Raw genomic sequence first — 18,683 nt, forward strand, 5'->3', positions numbered from 1 at the left:
TACCTGAAGGTTTGTGATTTTACATCATGAAGGGTCATAATGGAGATTAATAACAACTTAATTTATGAAGAGTTCACTAAAAGATTAGGCAGATAAGAAAGGGGTCCCCTAGAGCTATCATTTCCCCCCTCAGATAGGGGATGTAGGGGTACCACCTGGGGCCTCCAAAGGGTGAGTCCAGTTTGCAGACCTATCTAATTATTGACGATAGAATGTTGGAAACAGAACATAAAACTGATAAACTACTAAAATGAATGGTGTCAAACATATAGAACCCTAAAAGGGGGTCAGATAAGCCTTTAAGAGCAATTGAGCTCATCTGAATGTTTACAATTTTACGTTTTGTATTGTCATAATGGAGGTTAATAACAATTTAATCTCTGAAAAGTCCGCAAAAGGATTATGCAAGCAATGAAGAGGATCACTAGGACTATCATTTCCCGCCCTCAGTTTGGGGTTGTAGGGGTACCAAATGGAGCCTCACGAGGGTGGGTTCACTTTTCAGACCTCTCTAATACTGTGGAATCATTTTAATTCGTGGGGGCCAATGTTCGTGGTTAAGCAAAATCTCGCTGGTAGTTTCGTGGGTAAGCGATATGATGTCACTAGGAGAGATAACTCTACTTGGTTTTAAAAGAATGTTCGAGGACACGTAGATTCGTGTGCAAGAGTGACCCACAAAATTCACGAACATCAATCCCCCACGAACAATGATGATTCCACAGCAATCTAATTAAAATCAGATCCTAGAATACGCTCACAATCGCAGAGTATACGGCGCGGATCTAAGAAGTCTGATTTAATGAGATTGGATTCCACAGTAATTGAATAATAGGTGATGAAGGGTGAAGATAACGAACAGTGATCAATCTCGTAACTCCTATAAGCAATACAAAATAGAGAGTTGATCAAACACGAACCCTAGACACACCAGAGATGGGATCAGGTGCCTAGGAGGAGTAGGCATCTCCTGTCGACCGGTCACATCCGACGTGAGCCCTATATCCTAATCAGGCAAACGGAGTTATCCGTAGTCAAAATCAATGTGCCAAGAACAGATTGACAGTCGGCATGAAACACATCAGACAGCATTTGACCCAATGATAGGTTGTATTGACGAACTAGACCTCAATCGAGACTGTTGAAACCCCTGTACCATCAACTTGTTTGTCAGTAGCTTACCTCGATTTAAAAACTGACTATACACAGAACAAGCTCTTGCGTATCGAACCAGTCGAGAGATATAAACCCCATATGCAAGTGATAATGGAATATTGCTACATAAATATGGAAAATGACGATGGAGAAGCTGAAATAATCCCGTTTGTCATACAGTTGAGTTGTCAGTTTGCCGTTAATGTATACTTTCAATAAAATATCTAAATATGAAGCAGAAATGGGCGACTCTGTGGTGTCTTTTATTTCGAGCTCACAGGGATATATCGAATCGACATATGAATGAAAGTTATTATTGTTAATAGACAAAACGTCGTGGATATATCTAAATGTCGAATTGAAGGCCACAGTAAGAGATCTAACGAAACGAAACTGATATACGGATAAAGAGCAACGAAGTCAAACATACAGAACCCTTGAAAGGGATCGCATAGGCCTTTATGGGCAATTAAGGTCACCTGAAAGTTCCTAATTTTATATAATGTAGGATCATATTATTATTAACAAAGGCAAAAACAACTTAGCAATTGACTGGACTGTTTTGGCCATAGAGACTTGGGCCTCCTGTTACTCCCCAGAAAGGGGACTGTCTCCTCTCCTATCAGTATCATGCTCCAAATCTAGGCGAGATTTCTGTTGATGCAGGAACTCCATTCCCACATAATCTGATCATCTAAGGGAGTCACATAGAAATAAGAACTGTATTCCACATTTCCTAGGTGTATACCAATGGGACCGATGATTAACCTTCTCATCCTTGTGTTCTCTCCAGGCTGCACAAGGATGACATGTTGTTTAATAGGCCACCTGGGGTCAAGCTCCTCATAGACCTTAGTGGACAGAACACTGACCTCGGCACCTGTGTCCACCACTGCTTGCAGCTGCACTCCCTGAATTGTCATTTCTGCTATGAATCATGTGATCAGGCGTAATTGCCCAATGAGTGCTAACAAGTCTCTGTAGGGCCCAGAAACATGCTTGCAGGGCAATGTCATCCGAGACGGCATCTGCTTGGCCAAAAAGCCACCTCCAACTACTTTTCTCCTCTGGCTGAGAAACTGTTCTCTAGTCAGTTTTGTTTTATTCCAACACCCTTTAGTCAATTATTAGAGAGGTCTAAAAAGTGCCCCCATCCTTGGGAGGCCCCAGGTCGTACCCCAACAGCCCCAAACTCAGCGTGGGAAATGATAGCTCTAGGGGACCCCTTTTTACCTGCATAATCTTTTAGTGGACTCTTCAAAGATTAAGTTGTTATTAGCCTTCATTATGACCCTATAGATGTAAAATTAAGAACTTTCAGATGAGCTCAATTGTACCTTATGCCCTATGTGACGTTTTTAAGCGTTGTAAATGTTTGACATTGGTGTTTTCTACCCGTCTATCAGCTTTATATTCAATTATTAAGGAGGTCTGAAAAGGGATCCATGGCATAAACCTATAATTTTGACCTTGAGATCAAAGGTCAAGGTCATAAAGAGGTCATGAATGTACATGACACATAGTCTCATGGTGATACACCCATGTCTTATGGTATGACTATGTCAAAACCCTATAATCAATTTTGACCTTGAGGTCAAAGTTCAAGGTCATATAGAGGTAATGAAGGTACCTGACACATCGTCTCATGGTGATACACTCATGTGTCAAATATGGTATGCCAATGTCAAAGAACAAAGAAGTTATGGCCCTGACACGAATCCATTGTAAAAACCTTTCATTTTTAACCTTGAGGTCAAGGTAATATGGAGGTCATGAAGGTACATGACACATCGTCTCATGGTGATAAACTCATGTGTCAAATATGGTATGCCAATGTCAAAGAACAAAGAAGTTATGGCCCTGACACGAATCCATTGTAAAAACCTTTCATTTTTAACCTTGAGGTCAAGGTAATATGGAGGTCATGAAGGTACATGACACATCGTCTCATGGTGATAAACTCATATGTCAAATATGATATGCTTATGTCAAAGAACAAAGAAGTTATGGCCCTGACACGAATCCATTGTAAAAACCTTTCATTTTTAACCTTGAGGTCAAGGTAATATGGAGGTCATGAAGATACATGACACATCGTCTCATGGTGATAAACTCATATGTCAAATATGATATGCTTATGTCAAAGAACAAAGAAGTTATGGCCCGGACACGAATACATTGTAAAAAAAAAACCTTTAATTTTTACCTTAAGGTCAAGGGTCAAGGTCAAATAGATGTCATGAAGGTACATGACACATCGTCTCATGGTGATCCACCTGTGTGCCAAAAATGGTATGCCTATGTCAAAGAACAAAGAAGTTATGGCCCGGACACCAATCTGGAGACAGACAGACAGAGTGATTCCTATATACCCCCCAGAACTTCATTCGGGTGTAATAATGATATTGGTCGCCAATTTTTTATATAGCGTGTATATTTTTCTTCTTTGGGAATGCAAGTTATTACACCTTGGGATTGAAATTAAAGACAAATTGCTGATTTTAAAAACAATGCAAAGTACATCATGAATTGTTGAGTCCAAATCAGTGTATTAGCTCTAAAGCTTCATAGTTATTTCGGATTTCAAACATTTCGGTTGAGCATCACTGAAGAGACATTATTTGTCGAAATGCGCAACTGGTGCATCAAAATTGGTACGTATAAGTTGTACAGAAAATGAACTCTAGTTCTTATGTTAATTGAATTTTTGTATCAAGTTTTGAAGGAAAAGGAGTTCATAGCCCCACAACTCAAAAGAGAGAAGTGGGAAGCTTATCTCAGTAAAACTATTTCAGAAAAATGTTGGTAATTTCATTATATGAATGCATCTTTATGCACAAAAGAAACAAAATTAATTTATTTTCAATACCGTATTCTTATGTGTTATATACATGTAGCTACAAACTCTTTCCTTCGCAAACTTAAACTTGTAGATAATGACTTGTGTTCATTTTGCAAAAGTGAAAGAGAAATAGTCACTCATATTTTTTATGACTGAGTGTATGTATCTGCCTTCTGGAGAGATTTTGTGAAATGGTACAATGCATTTGTCAAAGGTTATAAAATCACAAAAAGAAGTGTGGTACTAGGCAATATTGATGGAAGTTGTTTGGAAAAAAAATTTCTTTTGTTAGCAAAAAGCACATTTATTACTCCAGATCACGGGACTCAAAACCCAAATTGTCAGATGCAATTAATTTGTTTAAATACTATAGAAATTTAGAAAAATATTGTTAAAATGTATTTCATAGCAAATTCAAAATGCTTGGTAAATGGGCATTGTATGATAATATAATGGACAAGTAGTTTGTTGAAAATTATAATACATTTAAATATGAAAAATAAAATAATTATCTTTATCTTTGAATGTGTATATATGTATGTTTATGTGTGTATACGTATATATTATACATGTATATATCATATAATTATACAATTAACTGTTATTGTTGATACAGAAGGTCCACAGAGTAATTGCAAGTGTGAATGAGCGAGTGTAGATTACAGTTTGAATGTTTGTATGTATAAATAAGTTGAAAACACAAAAATAAAACATTTTTTTAAAAAGTAGGTAGGTAGGTAGGTAGATAGGTATAGGTAGGTAAGTAGAGAGGTAGATAGGTAAGTAATTCCCTGCCCGATAAACTAAAATTTATTTCATAGTTTGCATAGGAGGGGATGAAAGCGGGGGTGTCCCTCTAGAGCGAGACTTCGAGAGGGTGTTATGGCTCTAGAGTGAGTCTTCCCCCTGGGGATAAGGTTTATTCTATAGCACGTCTGCTGGGGGAGGCTCACTCTAGAGCCAGACTTCCGTGGGGAAGGCTCACTCTAGAGCCAGACTTCCGTGGGGAAGGCTCACTCTAGAGCCAGACTTCCGCAGGGGGAAGGCTCACTCTGGAGCCAGACTTCCGCAGGGGGAAGGCTCACTCTGGAGCCAGACTTCCGTGGGGAAGGCTCACTCTAGAGCCAGACTTCCGCAGGGGGAAGGCTCACTCTAGAGCCAGACTTCCGGGGGGAAGGCTGGCTCTCGGGGGGGGGGGGGGGGGGGGGGGAGTCTGGCTCTAGAGTGAGCCTTCCCCCTACGGAAGTCTGGCTCTAGAGTGAGCCTTCCCCACGGAAGTCTGGCTCTAGAGTGAGGGGGGGGGGGTAAGATATTTAGCTGTGGTTCTGAATTGTTTAATGCGAATGAATATTTGCAATGGAGGCCGTGATCGCCTTTTTGTTAATCTCATTAAATGATTACATGTTTGACTTGTTTCATTTTATATATAGATAAATTTCAATTTAAAATATCTATAATATGAAAATATCATTATTTTAACAAATCACTATCTAGCGCTTTAAGTGTATGCATCTTTTGGTTTACTTTTTTAGTAACATGCATGTACAGGGACTAGTGCCATAGATATGATGCCATTGATCAATAAAAAAGAAAAATATTGCACACATTTGAGTATATAGTCTAGATTTGTAAAAATAAAATAGATAAACAAAAATCCAAACTTAGTTCAAAAAGTCTCATTCCTACATGTAGATCAGTACCTGATGCTACATGTACATCTAATAATGGTGAGGGTTTGTGTCGGTACATATTGTAGAAGGAGTCATGTAACAACTCTATCTACATATATACACATATATACATAGACCATAGACCAAAGGTAATGGGGGACCCCCCTAGGTATTTTAGCAACAAGTATTTTTCGAAAGTAAATAGTCCCTAGATTATAAATCAGGTTGTTTGACATTTCTACATGGGGGCGTTTACGAGTTTGGGGGCAAAAAACCATGAAATTTGTAAAAATGATAGCCAAAAACTGGAAAAATTCTTCAGATCCGATATAGATGTCATTGTTATTTGCAACAAGTATTTTTTGAACGAATATAACCCTTTGTTTATATATAAAGTTGTTTGACATAAATATGTGAGGGCATTTACGAGTTTTGGGGCTAAAACATGATTTTTTCTTTAAAAATCGACGAAAAATAGAAAACTCCTTCAGATCCTATATAGATGACATGGACATTTGAAAACAATTATTTTCTGAAAGTCCGTAACCCTTTAACTATAAATCAGATTGTTAACACTGAGACCTTTTAGATTTTGGGGGCAAAAACCAAACATTCGTAAAAATAATAGCCGTAAACTGGAAAAAACTCTTCACATCCGATATAGATGTCATTGACATTTACAAACAAATATTATATGAACTTATGTAACCCTTTGATTGACAAGATGTTTGACATAAATAATTGGGGATGTTTACGACCTCTGAGGCTAAAACATTTTTTTCTTTAAAATCGCCGAAAAATGGGAAAGGTTCTTCAGATCATTTTTAAATAATATGGACCTTTGAAAACAATTATTTTTTAAAAGTATGTAACCCTTGAATTGTGAAAAAGATTGTTTGACATTAATGCAAGGAGAACTTTTCAAGTTTTGGGGCAAACTCATGAAATTTGTAATTAAAGTAATATATTGTTTAAAAATGGAAAAACTTCGAGAATCTTACAAACATGATATGGATATGGACATTTGCAAAAATGTATTTTGCATTAAAGAACTTAACCCCTTGTTTATATATCAAGTTGTTTGACATTAAGGCGACGTATATGAATTACTGAGTTACTAGTAAGAGATATTCTTGCATGCAATATTAATCCAGAATTTGTAATCGCATTGCAAATAGTAGTTTCAAACTCTTGAATCTGTGAGTAACTTCTACAACCGGCCGCGACAAACTACGTTGTTAAAACAGGTAGTGACAGTTCCATCGCCAAATGCTCGGCATCAGGTGTGGATGTCACGAGTCTTCGGAGAGACCTTAAAAATGGATGTCCCGTGTCGCAGTAGGTGTGTCACGCTAAAGAACCCTCACTGCTCAATGGCCGTAAGTGCCGAGTAAAGGCCTAAATTTGAAGCCCTTCACTGATCTTGGTGACGTCTCCATATGAGTGAAAAAATTCTCAAGAGGGACGTTAAGCAAGATACAATCAATCAATCTACAGTGACATACCATGTTTAATAGTGTAATTAACTTAGCACTTCTCGTCATATGGTGCATAGTCATTTTAAACGTGAGGTGCTTAGGTAATATCCACTTGTCATCCATAGCTGAGACACAGATGTCCTGAGAGTACGATTTGAGAAACCTTTTTGCCAGTGAAAATAAGATGGATTGTCTGATACGACTTGAGAGAGACATGCAATGAGATATTATATACACATGTATTCAGAGATGACGGAGAGGTGGCCATGGTAAGTTATTGCATGGCAAATTTGTGGCAGTCAGAAATCTGCCTTTTGATTATCATAGCAGATTCTTTGACTTGAAAGGGCTAACGCAAATGCAGACTCAATTCAGTAGCAACACATGCAGATTATATAAGTTCGCCTTTGGAGTTTTCCGAAATTCAATTTTGCTACCAAATTTTCTTTGTGTTTTTTATTTAGGTTTCAAGTTTTGTAATCACTGTTAAATGAATCGGGATAAATGACAAGTATCTCTCTCTGAGCTTTGTCATACTTTCAACCACATAATTCTACATGATATTTATCTCCATATATTCGGATAAAGTCAAATGCCTTTCCATGTTGCTCAAGAATTATATCAATTTTAGGTTCTGACTTGTTTAGATCATCGGACTTAGTGTACGTTTTTCTACAGGTTGGATAAAACATTCCTCCCTTTAGTAACCAAATCAATATACTGAACTTTACTTATAGTTGTCCCTTGGGTATCTGGGTTAGAAGGGATAGGTCCTCAGTGCCTTTTGCTTTTCGTAAGAGGCGAATAATGGGGCAAGAAAACCATTGTCCCGTGGGGATCCAGATTAGAATAGGTCCTCAGTACCCCTTTGCTTATTGTAATAGGTGACTAAATGGGGCGGTCTTTTGGATGAGATCGCAAAAACCGAGGTCTCGGTTTCACAGCAGGTGTGGCATGATAAAGATCCCTCCCTGCTCAATGGCCGTAAGCGCCGAACATATAGGCTTAAATTTTGCAGCGCTTCATCGGCAATGGTGACGCTTCCATATGAGTGAAAAATTATCGAACAGTACGTTAAACAATATACAATCAACCGATTAATTTATTGTGTTATAGTCACTTTTATTGTATGCAGAGTTTTTTAAATAGCTTCTACTGTTTTTGTGACACACTTAACAAGTTTGTGTTTTTTCCTTGTACTTGAGTTTCTTCATTAGAGAACAGACATTTATGGGCGGGGAAAGTGTCGATAGTGAACACAGGTTGAGTGAATGTCTCTTAGTCTTACAGTTCACTTGACTCAACGCAACTTCGTCAATGCTCAAGTTTTACTCCTAGTAACTAATTAATATTTGTAAATTATTATAACACCAGCAATAGAAACCATGCAAGGCACCATTTAAAGTTAGTAAACAATCTATGTCTTTATTATTCTTGGGACTCTGTCTTATGTAACATCTTTATAAGTAAGCTGAAAATTGAAAAGGTGTTCAATATTACATATGACAATATATTTATCTATTTTACAATTGTAGATTAATACAATTCATTAATCTAAATTATTCATAAATTAGTTTATTGTTTGTAATATGTCATATTCTCAATAGTCGAGCCATTATTTATCAAGGTTTCCCCCATTTTTGCATTGTATACTTAAAAGTAATCCATGTGCTTTCTTTTTATTGATTATACACATTTATGGGCTTCCATACATTAGATATATCGTGTGAGACATGGAAATGTGGACAACGATTTTTATGTTGAAAGTTATATTTACTAACTCAAGATTGTATATATATATATATATATATATATATATATATATATATATATATATATCAATCATATAAAGATAGGGTCTATGGATTATAGTATCTAGGAATGAACAGTTTTTCATGCTGTTTATTTAGTATTGAACATGTTAATAGGTACATCTTATTTTGGGAATGTAGTATAAGGCCTGCATTGTATAATTTCGTAAGACATGAATTTGTAGACATTTAAAAAGATGTACATGTATCACTTTCCTTAATACACTGTCTTCTATTTTTTTATGCTTATTTCTCACAAATGTCCTCTCTGGGAAGTCCCTATACCGTTGTTTGTGTTTACAATGTGTCGTTTTTAATGCGGTATGGAACACCGTAACAGCCATGTTGAATTTGCCAAAATTTTGATAAATTCAAATGGCCATATCTTGAAAACGCCCCAACTTAAATTTATCAAACAGCCTTCATTTACCTTTATTTTATACACACTTTCAAAAAATCATAGTGTAGAAAAATCCCTAGAGGGGGGAGGTAATGTGTTACTGGCCCATGGTCTAGCAGGTTTTACACCTCCAGTTTACAATCCTTTGAATTGGAGATCGTTTTGATCCGTAATAAAACAAGAATAAACACCTGTTGATCTGACAAATTTTGAAAACACAAAAATAGACGTATAAATATTCCGGTTCTAATGATATTAGTCTTTGATTATTGTATAACCCGGGGAAAGAAATAAAACCCACAAGATATGTGCGTAAACATATGCATTTCATATTTCTAAAAGTGTGACCGGAAAGTAAATGTTAACCCGGAATGAAAATTATAGGTATTTAGCATTCCTAAATCATGCGACACAGGACGACAATATGTACCGTCACACACACTTTGAATAAGATCATTTCAATTTCCTGTCCAATCAACAAACAGGGAATAGTGTCAAACGTTTCCAAGAGTACCCATAAGTTTTATATCAATATTTTCTCGTAATTTCGAGATAATTATCTCGTAATTACGAGATCTTTTCTCATAATTACGAGATCTTTTCTCGTTATAACGAGATCTTTTCTCGTTATTACGAGATAATAATCTCGTAATAACGAGGTATTTTCTCGTCTTTTCTTGTAATTACGAGGTAATTATCTTGTAATAACGAGATCTTTTCTCGTAATTACGAGATAATTATCTCGTAATTACAAGAAAAGATCTCGTAATTACGAGATCATGGAATGTGAATTTATTTTTTTACATGATACTAATACGTTTTCGTATATATCACTTACTACTGGTCTGTTAGTGTATACATAATTTATCCACTTCAGTGGTATATATCACTTACTACTGGTCTGTATACATAATTTATCCACTTCAGTGGTATATATCACTTACTACTGGTCTGTTAGTGTATACATAATTTATCCACTTCAGTGGTATATATCACTTATTACTGGTCTGTATACATAATTTATCCACTTCAGTGGTATATATCACTTACTACTGGTCTGTATACATAATTTATCCACTTCAGTGGTATATATCACTTACTACTGGTCTGTATACATAATTTTTCGGGATTGTAGATTCGTATAATAAACGTACAAATAACATTTCTTTGTTCTTTTACAGGGTTTGTTTAGTATGGTTTGCCTCGATGATTCAAAATTATGGTAATTTACATGATAATCCATTTGATAATCCCTTTTTCATGTATGTTCACTGCATGTACAATTCTTTTGGCTTATCAATTTTTCGTCACATGTTTATTTAGGTTGTAGGTCGAACTGCACCATCCCATTAAATATCAGAGACAAGTGGTACTTCCGAGACGAGCCTGACTCAGTGTTACGAGTGAGAAAGAAGAGTATAGTTTTCAAACACACTGGACAAAAAACCATGCGCTATAAGTGTCTGCAGGCCAAGGGGCAAACTTTTATGTTCAGGTCACTATCTGATTATAAAACTTACTTTGAAATTTGTGTTATTAGCTCATCTGAGCCGAAGGTTCAAATGAAATTTTCTAATCAAAGGTGTCCTTCTTCGTTATTGCAGTCGCTGTAAATTTTCACATTTTCTATTTTTTCTTCACAACCACTGAGCCAATTTCAAGTAAAGTTGCCAAAAAGCAACCTTGGGTAAGGGGAATTCAAGTTTATTCAAAGAAATGTCCATGTCCCCTTCCCAGGGGAAATAATTAAGAAATAAAGAAAATATGACATTATCTTCAAAAGAACAACTGCACCGGAAAAGGTAAGAAAAAGGCATGACAACTTTATTATGCAAAGAAGACACCGTGACCTCGGCACCAGGGCGGATTCATATTGGGTGTTCAAAGTTTCACATAGGAATATGAATGGGAAATCGTTACAAGAATACCTTCTTAAGAATCGCAGGGGCGCAATTTGTCAGATTAGTATGCAAACATTTCATTGGACTCGGAGCGGATCCATAGTTGGGGGGGGGGGGGGTCAGATTTACACTAATGATATAGAGATTTCTTTAACTAAATCAAGCTGACTTGGGCTAGAGTTGATATGCAGTAGAGATCTAAAGATTGCTAGGGAATGCTTTGGAATATTTCCAACGTCACTATAACAATTAGTTTGATAGATAGCATGCAAATATCCTTCGACATGCAGAGTATGCAATGGTCAAATAGCAGAACGTGTGTATATGTGCGCTTGCGTGCGTCAATAACAATGACCATTTTCATTTACAAGATAATGAATCGATTTGGAAACTATGAAAAGCAACTGATGATTTACGTATCTACATAAAGTGTTACTGTACCTTTACATATTCATATTTACGTATCTACATAAAGTGTTACTGTACCTTTACATATTCATATTTACGTATCTACATAAAGTGTTACTGTACCTTTACATATTTATATATTCAGAACACGTGTTAACGAAGATGCCGCCCAAGGCATAGTGTGTATAGCGTTTGTTTCTGTTGCCGACTCTGATGCTGATTTTAGCCTATGGAGACTATCTCGTAAGAAATGAATTATTGCCTATATTACTAAATTTGTCGTGACTTTAACTTGAAATACAAACAAGATCAAATCCATAATTCGTATATTAACTACCAATGAATTATTAATTTAACATTTACCATTTTCAAGAAAAAGGGTCGGGTCACCCTCTGATGGCGCCTCGCTCGATTCCGAACATAGTAACACCTAGCATCAACAACATGTGCAACGGAGCTCAGACGCAAACACGGTACTTCATTCAACGGGCAAGTACGTATCTCTAGCTGCAGAATCACTCTTTACCTCAATACATATTTCTCTAACTATCTCATCATTACAATAGCAACTTCGTATTGGAAGTGGGTTGGGTTTTTTAAAATAAAGTTTCAATTGTAATAATCACTGGACAAAGTACGTGCTGAATATAGAAAATGAATTGGTGAGTAACTATGATGACGTTTTACCGTTATCCTTTTGGTGATGTCAGTGGATGTATGAAGCTGAAATCATAATAATGTATTTACACCCACCCAGTAAATTCTAACACTACTATATGACATTGACTTATCTCAGCTCTATATACCCTCATATCATACTGAACAAAAATGTTACAATTATTACATAATCTCTCTCAATCCTTTTACAAATATTCCATATATACACCATAAATTCGAAAAATCAAACCATTTTTTTTTTATTTTAGCCCCATAAAATATAGTTTCAAGTATGCAGCATGTTGCTATATGTATAGACATTTTTCCTTTTTCAAGTAACGTGCTGTATAATTGGTGCAATGTGCTGTTTTAATTAGAGACAATATTGATATCATTAGCATAGCCATGCGTGGACCTAGGATCTTTTTCTAAAGGGAGGAGGGTATCGAATTTTTGGCAAGAAAAAATCCAACTCTGCTAAAATAAGTATCTGAGCATAGTGACCATTGAAACAGTACAAACGAATTGAAATACGTACACGACACTTACTGTAATTGAAGGATTTTTCAACCATACCCTGAATTGATAAAACACCGGACCTAAATTCCTGATGTTTTCTGATATGAGCTGTTATATAGCCTATGAGACTTCATTGATTTAATCCTCAGCTCCCTGCCTTAGAATTGATTTTACACTTTATTCGGTCAATTTCTAATGAAGTACGGAGTATTGACAACCTTACCTGTACCAAAGTCAACCAGAAAACTTAGTGACGCAAACGTAAAATCCGGACGCAACTACTTGGTAACTATTAAAACTATGTAAAATGAAAAATTGAAGATAACGAACAGTGATCAATTTCATAAAAATCATAAAGAATACGAAATTGAGAGTAGGCTAAACACGGACCCATGGAAATACCACAGGTGGGATGAGGTGTCAAGGATAAGCAGTGACCCCTGTTAACTATCAAAACTATGTAGAACAAACCATTTAAAAACCTTCATGTTTTCATATCGAAGCTTATTTTTTCATGCATAGTTCATTCATGGCAGGCTAAGGGCATTATTCACATTTTGGACAATACTCCATTGCAGTAGATAATATCCCATTGTAATAAGTAGCTTTCATCTCATACCCCATTGCATTAGATAAATATTCCATTGTAATAAGTAACTTTCATCTCTAAAGAAATAAAAATACTCATACGTAAAAATGTATTTAAGTATGAAAAATAGCTACAATAAACTTCAATTTTTAATTAATATTATTTTGAAAAAAAGTAACGTATGAATACGAAACTTTCGGGGTGTGCCGGAACGACCGATTAGATTTGACGTTTGTACACCGCGGTCACATGATAGTAAGCAACTGTAGGGCTCATTCTCTCACCAGAGGGCGCGTTACGCAAGCTTCACTTTGTTGTGGAGCGTTTGTTGCGTAACTCCCTCTGGTGAGAGATTGCTGTAGGGCTTAGCTATGACGTCACAGCCTACTGAACTACGTTACGAAGGCTATGCAGCTGCAGTAGACATTATTACTGTTGCATTATGGGTTAATATATCTAGGGTAAACATATGCGGTAAAGTATGAAGCGCGAGCTTCGAGGACTTACGTACTAAGGCTACTGTAGGGCTAAATTGGTTCCACGCTAATTGGTGCTACACACAAACAACGGGTCAGCGGTATTTTGGTTAGCCCAAATGAGCCGATTTCATTGGTCAGTTGATTTTTATGTCCCACTAGAGAGATTCCGAATGGTTGAGTCATTGTAGTCTAGTTACGATGTCAAAGTCTACTGCACTACGTTACGAAGTTTCGCGCTTCATACTTCACTGTATATTCGTAACGTAGTGTAGTCGACTGGGACATCAAAGTGAGACATAAAAATCAACTGAACAATGAAATCGGCTCATTTGGGCTAACCAAAGTACCACTTACCCGTAGTTTGTGTGTAGCACCAATCATCGGGGAACCAGTTTAGATATTCCCTAGATTTGTTTTCCTCGCCAACACACATAATTTAATCAAATGCAATATCATATACCTAGTAGTGTATCAGCCCTGATACACGTATCTTGGCTAGGGTGAGACAGCTGCAAGTAGGTAGGGATGTCTCGCCCTAAGGGCCGAGATATATCTGTCTCGGCCCGTTGTCAAGGGGCTGTCTCGCCCTCAAATTTCAAATGGCTATTTCTTCTTTAATTTTTTGAAATCTAACATAACTACATGAAAAAAATGATGTTAGACACAATTTTTTTCAAATATAATACTTTCTTCCACGACAAAATTTAATTTAAGCAGAAAAATTAAATAAAAACGTTTTCAAAAACAGCGCTAAATTGTAGCGAGTATCTAAGCAAAGGGGGGTAACCCAAATAACAATTGCTGCGCCCCCCCCTAAATCCGCCACTGTATATTGTGTTACATGGTATTATGATTGTAAAAAAAAATTGTAATAATAAAGCGTACAACAAAGAGAAAGTAAATACTATAATCTCTGATTATTTGAAACACGGTTAAATTGCAGTGCGAAAACAAATAGTACGAGTTGATAGATTCCGTATACCGAAAATTGATATATTGTTATTTATCAAAATCGAGTTTCAAATATATGTAAATACCGCAATTCAAATTAATAAAATAATCAAATTATAATGATGGTTTTGGATAGATAAAATTAAGATTACTTTATATTATAAAATATTATAAATTATGATTATAAATATTATACATTATTTATAAATCATAATTATTTTTTTTACATTTTTATTAATAATATTATATATAATGTAGGCCCACAGTAAATCACGGTCGTCTTTCTAATCCATAACATTATAATCGCCCGTCTCCTGGCGACCGATACTGACTTTATGACAATGCAGTATCATATATATGCAATAATACCGTCAGTCAAAGGACTACATTGTCCAGAAGTTGTCGTTGGCAAATTAGTGAAACTTACATATGTATAAATATAAATAGGTCGAATCCTAACGTATGGTTCAAGAGGTTCGCTCCTGGGTTTCGGGGTATTGTTAATTTCTGAGGAGCTAATATCCTTAAAGACCCAATTTTAAGTTGCCACCCCCAAATTGTAAGCTGCCTGCCAATCAAACATTTAACAATAGATCTCAAGTGGAGTGACATCTGCAGACACTGTGGTCTGGGGCTACCCCAGAGAGGTGTTTTGATAACAATAACAGCCAGTATCTACAGGCATTCTTTAGATCTTGAGGAAGCCCAGTATACCTGAGTTTTGATAGCAGATTACCTGTCCACAACTGCTATTTTCTTGTAATTCAATTGTTTTTAAAAAGGCCCCTGCACAATGCAATTTCAATATAATTGTAATTTCCCCCCTCTATATGCCTGTACATGTATTACAAATTACACAATCAGAAATCAAACAATAATTAACAGAATAAGTTTTAAAACTTGTAACCTATTGAAATGATTTATGTCATCAATTTATGATACCTCTATATTTATAACAGAAATTATTCATTGAGTCAATGACAGAGAGAGAGAAAGAGGGGTGGGTGTAGAATGTGTTTCAGCTACCCTTAGGAATACAACCATTATTCAAACACTATGACCACAGAAACTCTGCAGAGGTCACTGAGACAGGTCCTGTGTATATCAAAACTATAAAAAAGCAGGGACAGGTAGATTTCTACCATGTTCTGCCTCTGTGTATTTCTTTGAGTGTCATGGGATATAGCAATTAACACCTTGGTAGACCCTGGCCACTCCAGGTAAATAACATCTGTTTAGATTAGGCTCCGCCTACATTTTCACTGACCGTACGGTCATGAGATGGGTCTTTAAAATTGAATATGAAGAAAATTGATACATCGATCACCACTGTCAAACAAATCGTTGCCGTATACACGTACATTCTTTTAAGAACACTTTGTACATAATTATCTAATAATTTGGTGATTTGCTTTTGTCCTATAGTATAGAGCACAAAAGTAATGACCCATTTTTAAAAAATATTTTGAAAAGTCCAGAGGTGGGAGGGGGTCCAGTGTTCTGCGCATGTATAATTGTCTAGAGTTAGGCATGTGAGCATTGTGAGGAAAGGACGGTTAATTGAAATGACTATAACTAGAACACGTATTACAGTGCTTACATTTACGTAATAAGGATAAATTTTCTTCCAAATACCATGCACTTGTTACCAGTGGCGGATCCAGGATTTGTTAAAGAGGGGTCTGGGGGCTCCAGGGTTTATAGGCTTTTAGGTTCCTTTTATGGGTTATTCTAGCTATACTGCATACATAATAAAATCAATAGATAATTGATTTCTTTATTTTTATGCACTTGTTTGTATATACATATGTATAATGTCAAATCTTATACTTTTGCTGTTATTCTCCTAATTCTTTTTTTTAAGAATTACTATATTGATAATATTAACATGCAACTGCAAAATACTGAATTCTCTAAACGTGTAAAATTACTATTTTACAGTAAAATTAGAAAGAACTATGAATTACAAGACTGTTTGAAATTTTCCAATTGCGAAAGTAGTACGCTTTAAATTAACAAAGCTATAAGAACCCACCCTTTAGAAATTGAAACTGGTACATTTTCAAAACCATGTATTCCAAAAGAATATCATTTTGTCAGTTTTGTAAAGCTACTGTTGAAGATGAGTTACATTTTTTATATGACTACTTCATGTATAAACATCTACAATTCAGATGATGATATATCAAAGGAAAACCATTGTATAGTACTATGCAATCCTGTCAATGGAGTTATTGCTTGAAAGTTTTGTGAATTTTTACATGAATGTTTTGAATTGCGCACCAAAAGTAAAGTGGTATGATTATATTTAATTAATGTAATATCCAATACTAAATTGCATACATACAGTTTGATATCACATGTACATGTTAAATATATATATTTGTATTGACATAATATGAACAGTTAGTATTTAGTTTATTGTCATCATATATCTCATATTCTGTAACGTGATTGTTTGCCAACATGCTTGGTGAATCAATATATAAATTGAAATCATTTTTGGTCACAAAACGCAACCCCCCTTCTAAATCCGCCACCGGTTACATTTAATAACTATCCATCTTGTTTGGGTCTAATCTGCAAAATGTGCTGCTCAGATAATAGTTTATAATGCAAGTTTTATGCTTGCAGCAGACGCGTGATATCATTTTTCCTTTATCGTTATCTCTTCACATCAGAGTCAATTAATCGTTTGTCCAGTCATGGGTACAAGATTTGAGCTAATCACTTACCCAGTTTTGTTTATAAAGCTTCCGGAAAGTGTTTATACACGAAGACATTTGTTCCCATTGGTTTCCAATATTACAGGGAAAGGTAAAGGTCACATAAAGAAATTCCAAAATGTTCTTGTATACGAGGTTTAAGCTTTAAAAAAACATCCAAATATTATCAGACATCCAGGAATGATAAACACCTCATTTGGTGTCCTGGACCACTAGTGAAAGGTCGTTATCACCTAATGGGAATTTCCTAAAGTTTTGTAATCATTATTTAAGCTGCATTTTTTTCATTCAGATTTTGGTAGACACAGAGGAATGATACGTTATATAATGTTCTGGTTCCAGTTTGATATAGGGTTACATGTGAAAAGCCAAGGTCACTGGAAGTAGTTAAATGGCTATATAGTAGCCTTTCCGCCTAGGGGGAAAGTCTACTATATAGTAGATCTTCCCCCATAGCAGGGTTACCCCCTCATGTTTTTGGTTTTGATTTTAGAAAACAGATTATGGAGAGTCAGTGAGACTTTGTACAACAAATATTGATATTGCATAGATCTGAGTATCGAAAAGTGCATGTTGCCGATAGTTTGAATGTGGATACATGAATTTTCATAGAGATACATTTTAGAGATATACTTTTTTACGGTATTACTGAGAAAGTATAATACATACGAAATATATATATACATGTATATAAATATATATATATATATATATATATATATATATTTTTTTACATATATATATATATATATATATATATATATATATATATATATATATATTTTATTTCCCCATTTTATATATATATATATATATATATAAATTCATTAAAAGCGTTTTGTGGTAAACAAAGAGTGCCACAATGTATCAGAATAAATCTTTATGTTCAATGACGTTCTGCAGTCTTAATTGTATCGATATCTTGAATTAACAAGAGGCCAATAGGCCTTGACGATCACCAGAGCCCATGCATGGACCTGTCTGAAAGGCTCTTATTTGCTTAATCCCCCAAAGCCTTTACAATTGAAATATTTGGTAGACTCCATTATATAACCTCTTTACAAAAGCATTCAGTGTTCAATATCTCAATATATTTT

At 35.6% G+C, this 18,683-nt stretch overlaps 1 protein-coding gene across 3 annotated transcripts in view; it reads left to right on the forward strand.

Moving 5' to 3' along the window:
- The window catches only part of LOC125683167 (uncharacterized), an 85,216-nt gene that overhangs the window by 639 nt on the left and 65,894 nt on the right, over positions 1-18,683 (forward strand). For all 3 annotated transcript variants that reach the window (XR_008795794.1, XM_048924022.2, XM_048924021.2), the window contains exons 2-5: positions 10,538-10,578; positions 10,680-10,851; positions 11,811-11,908; positions 12,039-12,158. Coding sequence is in view for 2 of the 3 variants with exons in the window: in XM_048924022.2 (XP_048779979.1) it covers positions 10,538-10,578; positions 10,680-10,851; positions 11,811-11,908; positions 12,039-12,158 (431 nt within the window). In the remaining variant the exon portion in view is untranslated. The remainder of the gene's footprint in view (positions 1-10,537; positions 10,579-10,679; positions 10,852-11,810; positions 11,909-12,038; positions 12,159-18,683) is intronic.

The sequence above is a fragment of the Ostrea edulis genome, chromosome 6, assembly GCF_947568905.1.
Source record: "Ostrea edulis chromosome 6, xbOstEdul1.1, whole genome shotgun sequence".
NCBI classification, from domain to species: domain Eukaryota; kingdom Metazoa; phylum Mollusca; class Bivalvia; order Ostreida; family Ostreidae; genus Ostrea; species Ostrea edulis.